Source organism: Mobula hypostoma, chromosome 2, assembly GCF_963921235.1.
Source record: "Mobula hypostoma chromosome 2, sMobHyp1.1, whole genome shotgun sequence".
Classification (NCBI taxonomy): domain Eukaryota; kingdom Metazoa; phylum Chordata; class Chondrichthyes; order Myliobatiformes; family Myliobatidae; genus Mobula; species Mobula hypostoma.
This window is the reverse complement of record NC_086098.1, coordinates 81774767-81797331: the sequence shown is the minus strand read 5'-3', so window position 1 is coordinate 81797331 and position 22565 is coordinate 81774767. Positions and strand designations below refer to the sequence as shown.

The following is a 22565-nucleotide window of genomic DNA, read 5'->3' as shown; positions in this document are numbered from 1 at the left end:
CTCTTAACTTGGTAAGCAGCCTCACGTGTGGCACCTTGTCAAAGGCCTTCTGAAAGTCCAAACACACAACATCCACTGCACCCCTTTTACTTACCCTACTTGTAATCTCCTCAAAGAATTCCAACAGGTTCGTCAGGCAGAATTTTCTCTCAAGGAAACTATGCTGACTTTGTATTGTGTCACCAAGTACTCCATCACCTCAACCTTAACAATGAACTCTGACATCTTCCCAATCACTGAGGTCAGGCTAACTGGTCTATAATTTTCTTCCTGCTGCCTTCCTCATTTCTTGAAGAGCAGAGTAACATTTGCAATTTTCCCGTCCTCTGGCATCATGTCAGAATCCAATGATTTTTGAAAGATCATTTTTAATGCCATCACAATCTCTAATGCTCTTTCAGACCTCTAGGGTGCAGTTCATCTGGTCCAGGTGACTTATGTATCTTTAGGTCTTTCAACTTTTTGAGCACCTTCTCTCTTGTAATGGTAACTGCACCCACTTCTCTTCCTTCACACACTCCAATATCAGGCATACTGCTAGTGTCTTCCACAGTGAAGACTGATGCAAAATACACATTTAGTTCATCAGCCATCTCCTTGTCCCCCGTTATTATTTCTTTTGCCTCGTTTTCTAGTGGTCCTATATCCACTCTCATTTCTCTTTTATTTTTAACTTATTTGAAAAAAGTTTTACTAACCACTTTAATATTATTTGCTAGCTTGCTTTCATATTTCATTGTTTCCCTTCTAATGATTTTTTTAGTTGCTCTCTGTAGGTTTTAAAAAACCTCCCAGTCCTCTTCCCACTAATTTTTGATTTGTTGTATGCCCTTTCTTTTGCTTTTACAATAGCTTTGACTTTCCTTGTCAACAATGGTTGGACTATTTTACTATTTGAGTATTTCTTCATTTTTAGAATAGACATGTCCTGCACCTTCCTCATTTTTCCCCAGAAATACACGCCATTGCTGCTCTGCTGCCATCCCTGCCAGCAGCTCCTTCCAATTTACTTTGGCCAACTCCTCTCTCATACCACTGTAATTTCCCTTACTCCACTGAAATACTGCTACATCAGACTTTACTTACTCCCTATCAAATTTCAAGTTGAACACAATCACATTGTGATCACTGGTTCCTAAGGGTTCTTTTACCTTAAGCTCCCTGATCACCTCTGGTTTATTACATAATGCCCAATCCAGTATAGCTAAACCCCTAGTAGGCTCAATGACAAACTGCTCTGAAGAGCTATCTCTTAAGCATTCAACAAACTCATTCTCTTGAGATCCGTTACCAACCCAATTTTCCCAATCAACCTGCATGTTAAAATCTCCCATGACTACCATAACATTGCCCTTTTGACTTGCCTTTTCTATTTCCTATCGTAACCTGTGGCACACCTCCCAGCCACTGTTGAGAAGCCTGTATATAACTGCCATCAACGTCCTTTTACCCTTGCAGTTTCTTAACTCAGCCCACAAGGATTCAACAGCTTCCGATCCTATGTCACATCTTTCTACTGATTTGATGCCAATTTTTACCAGTAGCGCCACACCACCACCTCTGCCTACCTTCCTATCCCTCAGATACAATATATAACCTCGAACATTCAACTCCCAACTACAACCATCCTTCAGCCATGATTCAGTGATGGCCACAACATCATATCTGACAATCTGTAATAGTGCAACAAGACCATCCACCTTATTTCTACGCACATTTAGATACAACACCTTGAGTACCATATTTGCTATCCTTTCTGGTTTTGAATCCTTAATGATTTGATGCTCAGCCTGTTGGCTGCAGCTAAGTCCCATCAGCCGCTTGCCCTTACTGACAATCTGACTGTACGCTATCTTTACTTTTTTACCATCCGTCCTATCCAGAGTCCCATCACTCTGGTTTCCACCCACCTGCCAAGTTAATTTAAAAGCTCCCCGACAGCTCTAACAAACCTGCCCTCGAGAATATTGGTCCCCCTCGGGTTCAGGTGCAACCCGTCACTTTTGAATAGGTCATACCTTCCCCAGAAGAGATCCTAATTATCCAAGAACCTGAAGCCCTGCCCCCTGCACCAGCTTCTCAGCCATACATTTATCTGCCAAATCATCTTGTTTGTACCCTCACTGGCACATCGCACAGGCAGCAATCAAGAAATTACTACCCTGGAGGTCCTGCCAACAATGGTTGGACTACCTCTCAGCTTTCTACCTAGCTCTCTAAATTCTCTTTTCAGGACCTCATTGCTTTTCCTTCCTATGTCATTGGTACCAATATGTACCAAGACATCTGGCTGCTCCCCCTCTGTCTTCAAAATGTTGTTGACACAATCTGAGACATGCCTGACCCTAGCACCTGGGAGGCAACATGCCATCCAGGTGTCCCGTTTACATCCACAGAATCTCCTGCTTGTTCCTCTCACTATCGAGTCCCCTATCACTACTGGTCTCTTCATCTCTCTCTTTCCTTTCTGCACCAGGGACCCATGGTCAGTGCCTGTAATCCGGTTGCTGTGGCATTCTTCCAGGAGGTCATCCCCCACAAAAGTATTCAAAGCGGTATACTTGTTTTTGAGGGGAATGGCCACAGGGGTGCTCTGCTCTAACTGCATATTTCCATTTCTCCTAACAGTCACCCATTTATGTGCCTCCTGCAACTTCAGGAAGACAGACAGATGCCATCATTATCATCATCATCATACAACTCTGAAATTTTTCTTCTTCAGATCGCCATGAAATTAAGAAGGAAAAGAGTGGCAGCATTATCATCAGCCTCCAAATCCCTCCTCCCTGCACAAAAAATGAGCAAAAACAGATCTGGCACATTGACTCCCAAGTCCCTCCTCCTGCAGAAAAATACAAGGAAGATCGGCCGAAAAACACAGAATATAAAAAGCCTATAAGACTGAAAAAGAAGTCAATAGTCCAAGTCCATTTCCAAATGCAGAAAACCTGGGTAACATGCTCCGGCCACAGTGGCAGGCCCTTTCCCTCTATGTAGCAGAGTGATCCCACCAGCAGTAAAAAGGCAGGCAACCAGCGCTCACTTTCCACATTTGCCTTGATGTTTCAATCTCCTTTGTTGCTTTAATCGGCGAACAATGGAAACTTTAATTGGCAAAACGGAGTTGAACATTGGCTCGCGCCCTGCAGTCGGCAGGCAGCCTTCACGTCACAAGGTTCCTGCATGCTGCATCTGCCTCCTAACATCCTCTTGGAGTATGCAGAGTGCTGAAACACCCAAAGAATCTCCAAACTGCAAATCACGGATTCCAACAGTTCCAGAATCACATTTCAAGACAGAAAACAAACGTAAAACACATAAGAGAAGTGAAATATATGGTTTCACAATCTATCCAGAAGATGTCAACTGAAGGAGCGGTCTACACAGGTACCATCTATTGTGCTTCTTTGTATCTACTGTAAATGCCCACAAGAAAATAAATCTATAGATATGTACTTTGATAATAAATTTACTTTGAATTTTGAATTTATGCTTAGGTTGCAGTTCCTTCATTTGATTGGCCCAATCCATATTGATGACACCCAGTTTGTGCTGCTGGCCTGGTGACCTTTTGTGATCCTTATTGGTTCCTAAATAGTCCCTCGTTAGTCTCATCAATTTGCCCAGGTGATTGGAGAACAGCCCTTATTATGAGCTCACCAAGCATAGGCAAACTTGTCTCTTCAACTACAAGCAAAAGTACTGCATGTAAAATTGAACCTTTTCAGAATTTAAGAAGAGTCCAGGAGATTTGGAAAAGAAGGAATACAGAGTAAAGGGAAAACTTTTTAAAAAAGGCTGGGGCAGTTTTAAATATACAATATTGTCTCATCTGATGAAGTGTTAGAAAGATTCTTTGAAGGTGTTGCTTCAAGGATTAATATTAATCTTTTTTTTCTGGACAAAACATATGGCTATTTATTGAGGTTGTGGACCAACCTGTTGGGTTTGGGGCACTCTGTGGCCAGTGGTGGGTTTCTGTGATGGCACAGGGACCCAAGTATGAGATCCTGCGAGAACTTGGTCGAGGGAGTTATGGGGTCGTCTATGAAGCAGCGGCCAGGGCCGGAGGCAGAGTGGCCGTGAAAAAATTGCCATGTGACTCTCCTGAAAGCTCTGAGTTGGCCCTCCAGGAGTTCTGGGCTCTGAGCAGTGTGAGGAGAAGGCACTCAAATGTGATCTGGCTGGATGAGTGTATCCTGCAGAGGGGTCACACTGTCCAGGAGATGACCAGAGGCTTGTGGGAATCCGAGAGTCAGCTATGCCTCGTTGAGACGTGCCTGAAGGGCAAAAGCTGCCTTGACCCTCAGTCCTCCCACTGCCTGTGGTTTGTGATGGAGTTTTGTGATGGGGGGAACCTCAATCACTACCTTCTGGGTCGAGCTGCAGACTGCAGCCTGAATCTCAACTTCATGCAGCAGCTGAGTGCGGCTGTGGCCTTCCTGCACACGAATGACATCGTCCATCGAGACCTCAAGCCGGACAATGTCCTGGTCTCCTGCCATTCCACAGGACCTGTGCTTAAGGTGAGCCCTTCTACCAAAGTGTATGACCATTCACTTCCCTATACTGTATTCCATCTGTCCATTCCCCTAATCTGTCTAAATCCCTCCGTAGACTCCCTGCTTCCCCTCCACCTATCTCCACTTCAAACAACTGTTTTAAAACTAAGGTGAGTGGGAATGAGAGCGAATCCTGGCTGGCATGAACAAGCTGGGCTGAAGGGCCTTTTTCTGTGCTCTGACTCTAATTACAAAACCTACATTTCTGTAGTCTCAGTTCCAACCCCCACCACAGCATACGATTTTAAAAAATGGTCATGTAGTTTCTCTGGAGGGAGAGTTAATGGCTCAGCACATCAGCCTCCTAGAATCAGAAATGGACTGGGTGAGAAATTGCAAGTTCCTGGGTGTGAGTTAGTCGGCTCCATCATGGGTACTATCCTCTGTAGTATGCAAGACATCTTCAAGGAGCAGAGCCTCAGGAAGGCAGCATCCATCATTAAGAACCCCCACCACCCAGGACATCCCTCCATCTCATTGTTCACATCAGGAAAGCAGTACAGGAGCCTGAAGGCCTACACTCAGTGATTCAGGAACAGCTTCTTCTGATTGCTAAATGGACACTGAAGCCGTGAACACTACCTCCTTGCTTTTTTTAAATTTGTTTTTGCACTGCTTATTTTAACTCAACTATTTAATAGACATATTTTACTGTAATTCAGTTTTTTTCTATATCATATATCACATAGTACTGTTGCTGCAAAGTTAACAAATTTCACAACATATGCTGGTGACATTGAACCTGATTGTGATTCAAAGTGGTTTTGACACCCAGTTGCTGACAATGTACAGAATGGAATTTGTCTCTACTTGATGGCTAGTCACCTGACCAGGTAGTTAGGTTTTGTGTTCTTGGACTGTGGAATGGGACTTTCATGTTGTTTTGATGTACACTCCAGCAACCCCCCCCCACCCCCGCCCAGTGCTTTGGACACCCAGAGCCTCAATGTTGCATGAAATTGAACCTGCTGACTTGATCAAAAACATCTGTACTTTTCTGTATAGTTATTTCTCCTATTGATTTCTTGAACTTGTGTAATCTGACCTACCCATCGGTATCATCTAGTAAGGATCAAAGCTTCGTTATTAGGACAAGGTCTGATACGTCAAGTATTGATGTCAAATATAATTTGCTTCCCTTGTGTAAAATGACTTGACCCCATGAAATTGGATCTGTATAAATTGTCCTCTTTAGTGTTCAAAATCCCCTTTTTAAAATTGAGCCTGCTGAGGATGTGGATGAGTACAACTCCCTTGTTCCCCATCAGAGCATAAGGCCAGATGCTGTCATAAAATCTTCATTGTCAGTTCCTTGCATCATGTCTTTTCATTTCTATCCCTGCAGGGTTGAGAGCGACTCGTGGTGAAATTCTCACCAGTACAGTTAGATCACTACCACAGCTGACGGCCTATGTGTTCTGTATTATAAGACCATTAGATACAAGAGCAGAACTTGGTCATTTGGCCCATCTAGTCTGTTCCACCATTTCATCATGACTGATTCATTTCCCTTACAGCCCCAATCTCTTGCCTTATCCCCATTTTCCTTCATGCCCTGACTAATCAAGAATCTATCAACCTCTGCCTTAAATATACCCAATGAATTGGACTCCAGAGCTCCCTGTAGCAAAGAATTCCACTAATTCACCACTCCGGCTAAAGAGATTCCTCCTAATCTCTGTTCTAAATGGATGACCCTCAATTCTGATTCTGAGGCTGTGTTCTCTAGTCTTGCGCTCCCCCACCATAGCAAACATTCTCTCCATGTCCACTCTCTTGAGGCCTTTAATATTCGATAGGTTTTAATGTGATTTCCGCCCCCCATTCTTCTGAATTCCAGTGGGTATGGGACCAGAGCCATCAAACACTCCACATATGATAAGCCTTTCAATTTCAGAATTTTTGTGAACCTCCTTTGAACCCTCTCCAATGTTCATAAAACCATAAGATAATAGGAGCAGAATTAAACCATTTGGCCTATTGAGTCTGCTTTGCCATTTCATCATGGCTGATCCATTTTTCTTCTCGGTCACAATCTCCTGCCACCTCTCCCACCCCCCCCCCACCCTCTGTATCCCTTCATGCCCAGACCAAACTAGAATCTATCAACTTCTGCCTTAAATATACATAAAACTTAGCCTCCACAGCTGCCTGTGGCAACTAATTCCACCGATTCACCACTCTCTGGCTAAAGAAATTCCTCCCCAACTCCATTCTAAAAGGATGCCCTTCTATATTTGAGGCTGTGTCCTCTGGTCTTAGACTCTCCCACCGTAAGAAATGTATTCCCCACATACACTCTATCAATGCCTTTCACCATTTGATAGGTTTCAAATAGGTCATCCCTCATTCTTCTGAATTCCAGTGAATACAAGCCTGGAGCCATGAAACGCTCTTCAAATAATGAGCGGTTTAATTCTGGACTCATTTTCGTGAACTTCCTTTAAACCCACTCCAGTTTCAAAACAACCTTTCTAAGATGAGGGGCCCAAAATGCTCTCAATATTCCAAGTGAGGCCTCACCAGTGTTTTATAAAGTCTCAACATTACATCTTTGCTTTTATATTCTAGTTGTCTTAAAATGAATGCTAACATCACATTTGCTTTCCTCACCACAGACTCAACCTGCAAATTAACCTTTAGGGAATCTTGCACAAAGACCCTAAAGTCCCTTTGCATCTCAGTTTTTTTTTGTATTTTCTCTCCATTTAGAAAATAATCAACCCTTTCATTTCTTCCACCAAGGTACATGACCATGCACTTCCCGACAGTGTATTCCATCTGCCACTTTTTTGCTCATTCTCTTAATCTGTCTATGTCCTTCTGTAGCTTCCCTATTTCCTCAAAACAACCTGCCCCTCTTCCTATCTTCATATCATCCGCATACTTTGCACCAAAGCCATCTATCTCATCATCCAGATCATTGACATAAAACGTAAAAAGAATTGGTACCAACAAAATGCTGTAGAACACCACTTGTGACCGGCAGCCAGGCAGAAAGGGCTTCCTTTATTCCCACTTTTTGCCTCCTTCCAATCAGTCACTGCTTTCTCCATGTTAGGATCTTTCCCATAATACCATGTGCTTGTAGCTTGTTAAACAGCCTCATGTGTGGCACCTTGTCAAGGGCCTTCTGAAAATCCAAGTACACATCAATCGATTCTCCTTTGTCTATCCTGCTTGTTACTGCTTCAAAGAATTCCAACAGATTGGTCAGGCAAGATTTTCCCTTGAGGAAACCACGCTGACTATGACCTGTTTTATCATATGCCTCCAAGTACCCTGAAACCACATCCTTAATAAACGACTCCAATGTCTTCCCAACCACCGAGGTCAGATTAACTGGTCTATAATTTTCCTTCTGCTTCTCTTCCTTCTTGAAGAGTGGAGTGACATTTGCAATTTTCCAGTCTTCTAGAACCATTCCAGAATCTAGTGATTCTTGAAAGATCATTACTAATGCCTCCACAATCTCTTCAGCTACTTCTTTTAGAACCCTGATGTGTACACCATCTGGTCCAGGAGACTTGTCTCCCTTCAGCCTTCTGTTTCCCAAGAGCTTTCCCTCTCGCCATGGTAACTTCACACACTTCATGCCCCCTGACACCTGGAACTTCCACCATGTTGCTAGTGTCTTCCACAGTGAAGAATGGTGCAAAATACTTATTCAGTTCATTTGCCATTTCCTTGTCTCCCATTACTACCTCTCCAACTTCATTTGCCAGCAGTCTGATATCCATTCTCGCCTCTCTTTTTGGTTTTATGTTTCTGAAGAAACTTTCAGTATCCTCTTTAATATTATTGGCTAGCTTACTTTTGTGTTCCACCTTTAATTTTTTTTTAGCTGCATTCTGTGGTATTTAAAAACTAACACACCCCCCCCCCCAAATCCTCTCACTTCCCACTAGTTTTCACTCTAATATATGCCCTCTCTTTGACTTTTGTGTTGGCCTTAACTTCTCTTGTTAGCCACAGTTGTGTCATCTTTCTGTTAGAATACTACTTCCTCTTTGGGATGTATATACCCTGTGCCTTCCAAATTGCTTCCAGAAGTTCCAGCCGTTGCTGCTCTGCGTCATCTCTGCCAGTGCTATTTTCCAATCAATTCTGGTCAATTTCTCTCTCAAGCTTCTGTAATTTCCTTTACTCCACTATAATACTGATACATCTCATGTTAACTTCTCAAATTTCAGGGTGAATTTGATCATATCATGATCTCTTCCCTGAAGGATTCTTTTATCTTAAGCTCTCTAATCAATTCTGGTTCATTGCAAAACACCTAATCCAGTACAGCCTTCATGGGTTCAACCACAAGCTGCTCTGAAAAGCCACCTCATAGGCATTCTAAAAATGCCCCTCATGGAATCCTGTACTAACCAGATTTTCCCAATCTATCTGCATACTGAAATCACCCATGATTATTGTAACATTGCCCTATTGGCATGCATATTCTATATCCTGTTGTAACTTGCAGACCACAACCTTACTACTGCTTGGGGGTCTGTATATAACTCCCATAAGGGTCTTTTTACCCTGGCTGTTCCTTAGCTATACCCACAACAAATCAACACCTTCTGACCTTGTGTCATCTTTTTCTAATGATTTGATTTCATTTTTTACCAGTAGAGCAACACTACCCCCTCTGCTTTCCTGCCTGTCCTTTTGATACAATGTGAATCCTTGGACATTAAGCTCCCAGCTATAATCTTCTTTCAGCCATGATTCAGTGATGCCTACAACATACATACCAATCTGTGACTGTTATAATTCATCGATCTTATTCCATATACAGTGTGCATTCAAATATTAATTACACTTTTATTCCTGTATTCATCTTTTTTGATTTTTGTCCCTTTTTACATTGCAACTCATCCTGTTGACTGCAACTTTGCCCAATCATCAGCCTCTCCTTGCGCGGAGTCTCACTGCACATTGCTTCTGTTTGTAAACCAACTACCTCATCTTCAGTGTATTCTTTCTAAGATGAGAGTGCCAAAACTGCTCACAGTAGTCTAAGTGAGGTCTCACCAGAACCTTGTAAAACATCAACATTACATCCTTGTCTTTATTGCTGTTTCTTATTGTATAGACTTGCTTACCTTTCTACATTTCTGATCTCAGGAGTGTCTTAAAGATTGTGCTGTTCCGTCAGAGTTAAGTACCATGGGCTTCTCTGGGTCCTTTCCAAAAGACTGTTTGGTTACTTCTGATTATTGATACAGAAGCAATAATAATTTGTTAAACTTTGCAGCCTGTCCAGAGACTTCCCAAAGTTATGGTCTCTTCAAATACTATAAATGCAGTAAGATTGTGTGTTTTTTTTTCTCTCTCTCCATGGAAAATAATGCAAAAATAATAGTTTCTAAGCATTGAAGTTTTCTTGCTTTTAAAAACGTGTAAAACTTTCCAGAAAGAATAATTTAATCTGTATCTTTATCTACTTGCCTAGTTTTGTATCCTAAGCAAGATGGGATATGTTGTGCTGAATCCCGTAATTCAGATTTATGAATACAATGAATTGCAGTTAATTGGAACACATCAGGACCAGTACATTTTGGCCCAATTAAGCAGCTGTCCCACTTACCAAAAGAATACAATGAGTAACAAATTACATAGTTAAATGAACTACAGAACAAATTAGAATGCTACTGCAATTCCATAAAATTTTAATTCCTAAGATTTATCGACAGTGAAATTCATCTGCTTCATGTTCTTTTGCCTGTAAGCAATCAAAATCAACACTGACTCCTAGTGCAGATAACGCACTGCATTCATATACTGAAGCTGACAAGTACATCCCCCACATCTTCATTTTCACTTTAATTTTCAAGGTGATTGTCAATGCATTCATTTTTTGTCGTTTCTAACTTATTGAAGTAGTGAAATAGATTCATTTTCACTCCCAGCCCTTTCTATTCTGAATTGTCCTACTGCTTATTTTTCACCAACTCTCAGTGACAAAAATTGCTGCTGTTTGAACACAAACAGATGTTACGAGAATACACATAAAATTAAGATGTTTGCTGGCCTGGGCTAGCATCAGTGGCATCAGCAGTTGGTCTGCCACCTGCCCTCAGGGGAAGGAGAGATAAGGAACAATGGAGCAGCGTCTGGAGATGTGTAATGAAGGGATGTGGGAGGAAGAGCTGTCTGGAGCGGCTCCCCCCTTTGAGCCCTGAACTGTTTGAAGTGATGGACAGGCGATACCCCAGCAGGGGGATAAAAAGGGACAGGTTCGCTAAGACAGACACACACGCCACCCGAGGTAACGAGACCCTGGAAGCGGTGCGCCTCTCACGAGTGGTGAGAAGAATCGGACAACGCACAGGGTGGAAAGGTACGATCAGCGGGAACCCGGTGTGTGTCCGCCCTTGCCTGGGTGCCGGGTTCACTGCAGAGGATCGACCGCATCTGGAGGAGGGGTCACAGTCGGTGACCTCAGGTGACATCACCAAGGACCCGCCCAAAAAGCTGTTTGTGAGCCATCTCGCTGGTCTGTGAGCCATCTTGCTGGGCTGTGAGTGAAGCCGTTCTGAATGATGAGTTGTTCCTATTCTATCTCTCTCTTCCCCCACGTTGTCCACCGCCATGGCAACGATTACTGCGAACTGAACTACTAAACTGGACTGAACTTTGAGTCATTTTGAAATTGGTCATTTACCCCTAGACAACGATAGAGCTTGATTGATGCTGTTATCTTAATTCTGTGCACATGTGCGTTTATCATCGCTGAACTGTTGCATTTATTATCCTTTCGATTAATGTGTTGCTTGTTTCTTTAATAAAACTTTCTTAGTTCTAGTACTCCAGACTCCAACTGAGTGATCCATTTCTGCTGGTTTGGCAACCCAGTTACGGGGTACGTAACACAGACAACTGGCACTATTTTAAAGCTGTTCCTCAAAGCACGGTGTTGTGTCTGACAGCCACGCAAGTTCATGTGAATGACCCAACTAAGCAGCGTAGTGTCCCAAATAAACAAACAGAATCCCAGGTATTTTCTGAATTAGCTTTTGTTCTTGAAGAGTTGTCCCAAATCAGCTGCCCTGATTAACCGATGGCCCAATTAACTGGAGTACCCGATATATTGAAGATCATTCGATGGTCCTTGCTGTTCTGTAGTTAGGCCCACCAACTTAAAAATTACTAGTTTATTACTTCTGTTCACATGTCTCCTATTCATATTCCTGTTTCCTGTTAAAAAGATTTGTTAGACAATAGGTGCAGGAGTAGACCATTCGGCCCTTTGAGCCAGCACCACCATTCACTGTGATCATGACTGATCATCCACAATCAGTATCCAGTTCCTGCCTTATCCCAAAAACCTTTGATTCCGCTATCATTAAGAGCTTTATCCATCTCTTTCTTGAAAGCATCCAGAGACTTGGCCTCCACTGCCTTCTGGGGCAGAGCATTCCACATATCCACCATTCTCTAGGTGGAAAAAGTTTTTCCTCAACTCCATTCTAAATGGCCTACCCCTTATTCTTAAACTGTGGCCTCTGGTTCTGTACTCGCCTATCAGTGGGAACGTGCTTCCTGCCTCCAGCGTGTCCAATCCCTTAATAATCTTGTGTTTCAATAAGATCCCCTCTCAGCCTTCTAAATTCCAGTGTATACAAGCCCAGTCGCTCCAATCTTTCAACATATGACATCCCGGGAATTAACCTTGTGAACCTACGCTGCACTCCCTCAATAGCAAGAATGTCCTTCCTCAATTTTGAAGACCAAAACTGCGCACAATATTCCAGGTGTGGTCTCACTGGGGCCCTGTACAGCTGCAGAAGGACCTCTTTGCTCTTATACTCAATTCCCCTTGTTATGAAGGCCAGCATGCCATTAGCTTTCTTCACTGCCTGCTGCACCTGCATGCTTGCTTTCAGTGACTGATGAACAAGAACACCTAGATCTCGTTGTGCTTGACTGATGTACAAGAACACCTAGATCTCGTTGTGCTTGACTGATGTACAAGAACACCTAGATCTTGTAAAGATCAGGTTTATTTGTCACATGTATATCAAAGCATACAGTGAAGTGCATTGTTTACTCAAGCAACCAACACAGTTCAAGAACGTGTTGGCGCAGCCCATAAAAGTTGCCACACTTCTGACGCCGACATCATATGCCCACAACACACTAACCCTAACCTGTACATGTATGAAATGTGGGATGAAACCTGAGTAGCCAAAGGAAAACCATGTGGTCATGAGGAGACAGTACACACTCCTTACAGACAGTGGTGGGTCACTGACATTATAATAGTGTTACAGTAATTGTTACACTACTGTAAGCTACCCACTCCTGTTGTGTTTGTCCTGTGGATCTGATCCGGATGCCTCTACTTTCTGACCATTGCTTGCCTTTTGATTTGTTTTAAAAGGAGGCTGTTAATGACAGTTGTAAAATCAGCTCAGCCATAAGTGTGCTTAAAGTGGAGGTTGATAGGTTCTTAATTAGCAATGACACTATGAGGTGAAGGTGGGAGAATGGGATTGAAAGGGAAAATAAATCAGCCCATTGGAGACTCGATGGGCCAAATGGCCTCATTCTGCTCCTATGTTTTATGGTCATAATCTCACTCCAGTGCTTGGGCAATCCCTCAGGATTGACTCCATTTGCTTCCACTCCAGTCCTCTGGATCCTGAGGTGAATGGAGTGGGAATTTTGGACTCTGAGCATGGGACAAGAGATAACAGATGAAGTGGGTGGGTAATGTTGCGAGATGGCGTACTCCAGCTTGCACAGTGTTTTGTGTGCTCCTGATAAATAGCTTTGACATTCTTAACACTGTCCTCCTCCACTTGGCATGATCATGGGCCAGGAGTTAATAGAGTTCTTTTATTTCTTCCTGCTTTAAGTGTATCTTTGAACTTTTTCTACTGTCTATCTAATCTCTTCCTGTCTTTGTTGGAGTTTAGAAGAATGAAGGGGGTGAAACCTACTGAATATTGAAAGACCTATATAGAGTGCGTATGGAGAGGATGTTTCTTATAGTGGGGAAATCTAGGACCAGAGGGCACAGTCACCGAATAGAAGGATGTCCCTTTAGAACTGAGGTGAGGAAGAACTTCTTTAGCCAAAGGGTAGTGAATCTGTGGAATTTATTGCCACAGATGGCAGTGCAGTCTAAGTCATTGGGTATATTTAAAGTGTAGTTTGATAGATTCTTGACTGGGGAGAAGGCAAGAGAATGGGGTTGAGAAAGAAAATGAATCAGCCATGATGGAATAGCAGAGCAGACTCAATGAGCTGAATGGCCTAATTTTGCTCCTGTGTCTCATGGTCTTGTGTTTTTGTAAAGCAGTCTGGAAAATGTCCTTGGGAGTCTGGTAGCAGAGATGTGAATGACGTGACCACTTGAATGCTACCAGTTGAAGTCTTGCACCAATTGTATTACAGACTTGTGTTCAATATCTTTAGGAAAGACATTGATTTTAAAGGTGCCACTTAATATATTTCTTGGAGAGTTAAGGGAATGGGTAGGATAGTAGAATGGGTTTCATATTGCAACAGTTTCTGTGGAGATTGCCATGACCCATTTATCTTTATATTCCCTTTGAGGACTTCCCAAAATATTTAAAGCAAAAAACTATTCTTGACTCTATGCTTTGTAGCAAATGTGGCTGTCAGTTTGCATATAGCCAACTCCAGCAGCAGTATGATGGCTAGAATCTGTTCCACTCATTTTTTATTTGGATAAACATTGCCTCGAACACTGAGTGAACATTAATCTTGTGTCCAAGTGGATAGCTGCTCAGTTTAACACGCCTGAAAGATGGTGCCTGTAACAATGCAGCAGCAGTCAGTTCTGTGCTAAAGGCTTGGTCTAGATCTCAGCTGGAACTGGATTTGCAACCTATTTCAAAAGCCTGCTTTCTCAATGGAGCCATTACTGATGCCATCAATTGAGGAAGGGCATGAGCAAAAACTAACTTTTGTTTTTGTACAAATACACTTTCTATGTGCTGTCATCTTTGAACATTTCAAAGCCCCGTATTACCTCACCGGTGGGCCTAAGAATTCCTGTCGTCTTTGTGGAGCATCTTACTTTCAGATTCCATTAAACAAAACATAAATTTTCCAATTTTCACCATTAGTGGAGCTCAATATTCCAATATTCATTAATAGAATTCCAATGTTTGTAGGGCAGTTATTTACTTTCAAGTTCCAATAAATCAGATTGTTTTTGGAGCACAGATGTTGTATTGACATTTTGACCTACTCTAAAATCAACCCATCCCTCCCACATAGCCCTCCATTTTTCTTTCATCCATGTCCTTGCATATTATATAGTATATAAGAATCTCATGAATGTCCCTAGTGTATTTAGCAACAGTAATCTTCAAGTGGGTGTTCAAAGGCTGGACACGAACTAATGAGACCTTCTCCGTGTTTCAGGTGGCTGACTTTGGCTTGAGTAAGAAGTGCCAAAGCAAAGGGAGCATGAGCCGGTGGCAAGTGTCTGCAGCCTGTGGCACTGACTTCTACATGGCCCCAGAACTCTGGGAGGGACACTATTCGAACAAGGTGGACATCTTTGCCCTTGGGATCACCTTCTGGGCCATGCTGGAGAGAATCACTTTCAGAGACACAGAATCCAAGAAGGAACTGCTTGGTGAGTTTTGGAAAAAAGGGATTGAGTTGTGGCAGACCTTTGAAGAATTACCCTTCAGTGTCTGCAAGGAGTCAGTGAGGTTGTTCATGTAGAGGAAGAGTGAAATTTAAAAAACTAATACAACCTTGCATTTGAATGCACAGATATGGAACTTTGCAGTCAGGACCAAGCCCTTCAACCCATGATACTATGCAAAACCAATTTTAACTAGTAATTAAACAATTATCTAAACTAATCCTTTCTACCTACGTGATGTTTGTATCGTGTGCATGTCTAAGCCTCCTAAAAGTCTCTTTTGTTTCTGGCTCCACTATCACCCCTAGCAGTGCATTTCAGACCATATCCTGTATTTAAAAAAAAAATAAGTAACTTGCCCACACGTTGCCTTTGAACTTGCCCTCTCTTACCTTAAATGCATGCCCTCAATATTAGACACGCAATCTTGAGAGAAAGATGCTAGTTGTCTGTCTCAGAATCAAAGTTTTATTGTCACTATCTTATATGATATGAAATGTGTTTAGTGGCAGCAGTGGAATGCAATAACAAATTATTATAAATTACAAAATAATGCAAAAACAGTAGGTGTTCATGGACATTTCAGAAATCTGATGGTGAAGGTGAAGAAGCTGTTCCTGAATCATTGAATGTGGGTCTTCAGGCTCCTGTACCTCTTCCCTGATGGTAGTGATGTTCTGGAAGATGAGGGTCCTTATTGATGGATGCTGCTGCCTTGAGGTATCACCTTTTCAAGGTGCCCTTGATGGTAGAAGGTTGGAGCTGGCTGAGTCTGCAATCCTGTGCATCCTCTTGCAATCCTGTGCATTAGAGCCTCCTTACCAGGCAACCGGTCGGAATGCTCTCCACCATGCATCTGTAGAAACTTTCTGGAGTCTTTGGTGACATACCAATCTCCTCAAACTCCTAATGAAGAATAGCCAGTGGTGTGCTTATGATTACATCATCTGTTGGGCCCAGGATAGATACTCTGTGATGCTGACACCCAGGAACTTGAAGCTACTCGCCCTTTCCACTGCTGATCCCTCAGTGATGACTGGTGTGTGTTCTCCCGAATTCCTGTTCCTGAAGTCCACAATTAGTTCCTTGGTCTTGCTGACACTGAATGCAAGTTTGTTGTTGCTGATCTATTCCTTGTATGCGCCTCATAGTCATCTGATAGATTGCCAACAATAGTGGTGACATCTGTGAATTTATAAATGGTGTCTTAGCTGTGCTCAGCCATGCATACTTGCATCAGTCTCCCCTCAGGCTCAGCTGCTCCAAAGAAAACAGCCTAAGTTAGTACAACCTCTCCTTTATGCCCCCTAATCCAGACAACATCCTGGTCACCTCTTAAACACCCTCTCCTATGCCTCCACATCCTTCCTGTAATAGATGATTATAATTAAATTCAATACTCCAGGAGCAGCCTAAGAGTTTTATAAAGCTGCAACATCGCCTCCTGACTCTTGAACTCAGTGTGTTGACAAATAAAGCCAAGCATGCAGTATAACTCCTTTATCATCACATCAACCTGGGTAGCCACTTACAGGGACCACTTGCAATCACTCTGTATTCAATGTGTCAATATTCATGAATGGAATTCAACCTAGAAAGTAATGCATGGGAAGGTTTTGACTTCTGGGTCATTCTGTCAACGGTAGAATGGCGATGAGCTCTTTTCACTGCCTTTCCTGTTTTTTTTTGACAATTTGATGCCTTTGGAATAGATTTGCAGCAGTCTATTTTCTCCTTGGCCTTGGGGCCCCACATGACTAGGTTCAGGAACAGTTATTACCCTTCAACCATTACTCCTGAACCGGTGTGTGACTTGCCACAGCTGAGCTGATGCTGTGATCTACAGACTCACTTTCAAGGGCTCTTTATAACTTGTGTTCTCAGTATTTTTTGCACAGTTTGTCTTTTGCACACATTTTTTATCAGTTTTTGTGTATGATTTCCATAAAATTCTATTGTATATCTTTTCCCCTGTAAATATCTACAAGAAAATTAATCTCAAGGTAGTATATGATAACACATACTTTAATAATCTATTTTAAACTTTGAACTTTACCTCAGTGATGGGTTTTCTAAGGATTCCTGCATAGAGATGCAATTCACTATGCCTCTGGTTAACAAGCTCACTGTAATTTGCACACCTGACCTCCCTGGCCTCATGAAGCTACTGGATTGAGTTCTATTGTAGGACTACCTCATGGGTGTTCAATGTTATAATCCCTGTCAGCTATCTGGCTTGAATCTTCTAAAGGGTGAGAAAATGTAAGCAAGTCCCTCTGCAATTGGATCCTTGACTTCTAACTGGAAGACCACAATATGTGCGGATTGGTGACATCTCCGCCTCGTTGACAATCAACACTGGTGCACTTAGGGGTGTGTACTTAGCTCACTGCTTTATTCCCTCTATACCCATTTCTGTGTGGCTATGCGTAGCCCAAGTGCCATCTATAAATGTGCTGATTTGTTGGCAGAATCATTGTTGGTAGAGTTTCAGATGGAGATGAGTGGGTGTACAGGAGAGAGATACGCCAGCTAGTTGAGTGGTGTCGCAGCAATGGAGATGAGCGGGCGTACAGGAGAGAGATACGCCAGCTGGTTGAGTGGTGTTGCAGCAATGGAGATGAGCGGGCGTACAGGAGCAAGATACGCCAGCTAGTTGAGTGGTGTCGCAGCAATGGAGATGAGCGGGCGTACAGGAGAGAGATACGCCAGCTAGTTGAGTGGTGTCGCAGCAATGGAGATGAGCGGGCGTACAGGAGCGAGATACGCCAGCTGGTTGAGTGGTGTCGCAGCAATGGAGATGAGCGGGCGTACAGGAGCGAGATACGCCAGCTGGTTGAGTGGTGTCGCAGCAATGGAGATGAGCGGGCGTACAGGAGCGAGATACGCCAGCTAGTTGAGTGGTGTCGCAGCAATGGAGATGAGCGGGCGTACAGGAGAGAGATACGCCAGCTAGTTGAGTGGTGTCACAGCAATGGAGATGAGCGGGCGTACAGGAGAGAGATACGCCAGCTAGTTGAGTGGTGTTGCAGCAACAACCTTGCACTTGACATCACTAAGACCAAACAACTGATTGTGGACTTCAGAAGGGGTAATACAAGGAAACACACATCAGTCCTCAAAGAGGGATCAGAAGTGGAAAGAATGAGCAATTTCAAATTCCTGTGTGTCAGTATCTCTGGCACTCCATGTCAGTAAGATGGAAGAGCTGATTGTGGACTTCAGAAAGGGTAAGACCGAGGGAACACATGCCAACTCTCAAGGGGAATCAGAAGTGGAGAGTGAGCAGTTTCAAGTTCCTGGGTGTCAATATCTCTGAGGATCTAACCTGGTCCCAACATATCAATGCAGCTGTAAAGAAGACAAGACAGCGGCTATATTTCATTAGGAGTCTGAAGAGATTTAGTTTGTCACCTAAAACACTCACTCTATAGACATACCGTCGAGAGTATTCAGACAGTCTGCATCATTGTCTGGTACAGTATTTGGGTGTGGGGGGGTGGGTGGGGAGCTACTGCACGGGACCAAAAGAAGCTACAAAAAGTTGTAAAATTAGTCAGCTCCAACTTGGGTACTGTAGTCCATAGTAACAAGACATCTTCAAGGAGCGGTGCCTCAGAAAGGTGACGTGACGTCCATTATTAAGAACCCCCATCACCCAGGACCTGCCCATTTCTCATTGTTACTGACAGGAAGGAGGTATAGAAGTCTGACAGAACAGCTTCTTCCCCTCTGCTGTCTGATTCCAAAATAAACATTGAACCCATGAACACTACCTCACTTTTCAAATATATATTATTTCTGTTTTTGCACTATTTTTAATCTGTTTGACATATATGCTTTTATTTTTCTTTCTATATTATCATGTGGTGCATTGTAGTGCTGCTGCTAAGTTAACAAATTTCATGACACATGCCGGTGATAGTAAACCTGCTTCTGATTTCACTTTCTAAGTATTTGTTTCTGAATGAATAATCCAGACTTTTTCTCTCCACACCAAACTTCTCTTTGGTAGGAAGGATGGATCAGGAGTTTCTCCCTATAGTAAGTCTGCCACGATTCTCAGAGAAGCATTTGAAGTTACAAAGTTCAAAGTAATTTATTATCTAAGAAATGTATTAAATTACCACCATGTTCAGTCACTGTCCTCAATCATTGACTCTGGATACAGATGATAAGTTAACAGCTCTTCCCTCACATACCTTTCTTACCAACTTTACATGGTGTCGAAGTAAAGTTATGATCAAAGTACATAAATGTCACCATATATGTACTTTGAAATTCATTTTCTTGTAGGCATTGACAGAATAAAAGAGATACAACAGAATTTTATGAAAAACTATACATGGACAGACCAACAAGTCAGGAAGTAATAGAAACATAGAAAATAGGTGCAGGAGTAGGCCATTCGGCCCTTCGAGCCTGCACCGCCACTTATTACGATCATGGCTGATCATCCAACTCAGAACCCCGCCCCAGCCTTCCCTCCATACCCCCTGACCCCCGTAGCCACAAGGGCCATATCTAACTCCCTCTTAAATATAGCCAATGAACTGGCCTCAACAGTTTCCTGTGGCAGAGAATTCCACAGATTCACCACTCTCTGTGTGAAGAAGTTTTTCCTAATCTCAGTCCTAAAAGGCTTCCCCTCTATCCTCAAACTGTGACCCCTCGTTCTGGACTTCCCCAACATCGGGAACAATCTTCCTGCATCTAGCCTGTCCAATCCCTTTAGCATTTTATACTTTTCAATCAGATCCCCCCTCAATCTTCTAAATTCCAACGAGTACAAGCCCAATTCATCCAGTCTTTCTTCATATGAAAGTCCTGCCATCCCAGGAATCAATCTGGTGAACCTTCTTTGTACTCCTCTATGGCAAAGATGTCTTTCCTCAGATTAGGGGACCAAAACTGCACTCAATACTCCAGGTGTGGTCTCACCAAGGCCTTGTACAACTGCAGTAGTACCTCCCTGCTTCTGTACTTGAATCCTCTCGCTATAAATGCCAGCATACCATTCGCCTTTTTCACCGCCTGCTGTACCTGCATGCCCACTTTCATTGACTGGTGTATAATGACACCCAGGTCTCGTTGCACCTCCCCTTTTCCTAATCGGCCACCATTCAGATAATAATCTGTTTTCCTATTTTTGCCACCAAAGTGGATAACTTCACATTTATCCACATTAAATTGCATCTGCCATGAATTTGCCCACTCACCCAACCTATCCAAGTCACCCTGCATCCTCTCAGCATCCTCCTCACTGCTAACACTGCCACCCAGCTTCGTGTCATCCGCAAACTTGGAGATGCTGCATTTAATTCCCTCATCCAAGTCATAAATATATATTGTAAACAACTGGGGTCCCAGCACTGAGCCTTGCGGTACCCCACCAGTCACTGCCTGCCATTCTGAAAAGGTCCCGTTTATTCCCACTCTTTGCTTCCTGTCTGCTAACCAATTCTCCACCCACACCAATACCTTACCCCCAATACCGTGTGCTTTAAGTTTGCACACTAATCTCCGTGTGGGACCTTGTCAAAAGCCTTTTGAAAATCCAAATATACCACATCCACTGGTTCTCCCCTATCCACTCTACTAGTTACATCCTCAAAAAATTCTATGAGATTCGTCAGACATGATTTTCCTTTCACAAATCCATGCTGACTTTGTCCGATGATTTCACTGCTTTCCAAATGTGCTGTTATCACATCCTTGATAACTGACTCCAGCAGTTTCCCCACCACCGACGTTAGGCTAACTGGTCTATAATTCCCCGGTTTCTCTCTCCCTCCTTTTTTAAAAAGTGGGGTTACATTAGCCACCCTCCAATCCTCAGGAACTAGTTGCAGCTTTTAATTTAGGAAAAAACTCTAGCTGGGCTGCATCGAGTTGCCCTGTTATAGGAAAGATATTGAGGCTTTGGAGAGGCTGCTGAAGAGGTTTACCAGGATGCTGCCTGTGCTATCACGAGAGGTTGGATAAACTTGGGTTGTTTTCTCTGGAGTGGTAGCGGCTGAGGGAAGATCTGATAGAGGATTATAAGAGGCATAGATAGAGCAAACAGACCAGTATCTTTTTCCCAGGGTTGACATGTGTAATACCAGAGGGTATGCATTTAAGGCGAGAGGAGGCAAGTTTAAAGGAGATGTGAGGGACAAGCTTTTTTTTTAAAACACAGGATGATGGGTGCCTGGAATGCATTGGCTGGGTGGTGATTGAGGCAGACACATTTGTGACATTTGGGGGATGGTTAGATAAGTACATGACTGTGAGGAAAATGGAAGGATAAAGTGAGAAAAACAGTGGGCTAAGCACACACCCTTATGGTTCCCCAGTGATGATGGAGATTGTGGAGATGTTGCCAATCCATACTAAATGGAGTCTGCTAATGTGGAATTTGAAGATTCTGTTGTACAGGGAGGTACCAAGGCCCAGGTACTAGTAGTGATCTTTCAAAAATTGTTGGATTCTGGCATGGTGCCAGAGGACTGGAAAATTGCAAACATCACTCCATTCTTTTAAGACAGGAGGATGGCAGCAGAAAGGAAGTTGTAGACCAGTTATCCTGACCTCAGTGATGGGAAGATATTGAAATCAATTGTTTAGGATGAGGTTATGGAGTACTTAATGACTGACATGAGACAAGGTAGGAGATAGTCTGTATGGTTTCCCCAAGGAAAAATCTTGCTTGGCAAGCCTGTTGGAATTCTTTGAGGACATTACAAGTAGGGTAAGTAAAAGGGGTGCAGTGGATGTTGTATGTTTGGACTTTCAGAAGACCTTTTACAAGGTGCCACACATGAGGCTGCTTACCAAGTTAAGAGCCCATGGCATTACAGGAAAGTTACTGACATGGTTAGAGCATTGGCTGATTGGTAGGAGGCAGCGAATGGGAATAAAAGGATCCTTTTCTGGTTGGCTGCCAGTGACTAGTGGTGTTCCGCGGGGGTTAGAGTTGGGCCTGTTTCATTTTATGCTGTATGTCAATGAGTTAGATAACAGAATAGATGGCTTTGTTGTCAAGTTTGTAGATGATATAAAGATTGGTGGAGGGGTAGGTAATGTTGAGGAAAGGGGTAGGCTGCAGAAGGACTTGGACAGATTAGGAGAATGGGCAAGAAAATGGCAAATGAAATACAATGTTGGAAAATGCATGGTCATGCACTTTGGTAGTAGAAATAAATGTGCAGACTATTTTCTAAATGGGGAGAAAATCCAAAAATCTGAGATGCAAAGGGACTTGGGAGTTCTTGTGCAGAACAACCTAAAGTTTAACTTGCAGGTTGAGTCGGGAGTGAGGAAGGCAAATGCAATGTTCATTCATTTCAAGAGGTCTAGAATACAAGAGCAGGGATGTGATGCTGAGGCTT

At 42.9% G+C, this 22565-nt stretch overlaps 1 protein-coding gene across 1 annotated transcript in view; it reads left to right on the top strand.

Annotated features, from left to right (window-relative positions):
• Positions 1-3983: 3983 nt before the first annotated feature.
• LOC134357292 (serine/threonine-protein kinase PDIK1L-like) overlaps positions 3984-22565 on the top strand; it is a 37854-nt gene continuing 19272 nt past the window's right edge. Inside the window, exons 1-2 of the mRNA XM_063068667.1 lie at positions 3984-4526; positions 14961-15177. Coding sequence (XP_062924737.1) covers positions 3984-4526; positions 14961-15177 — 760 coding nt within the window. The remainder of the gene's footprint in view (positions 4527-14960; positions 15178-22565) is intronic.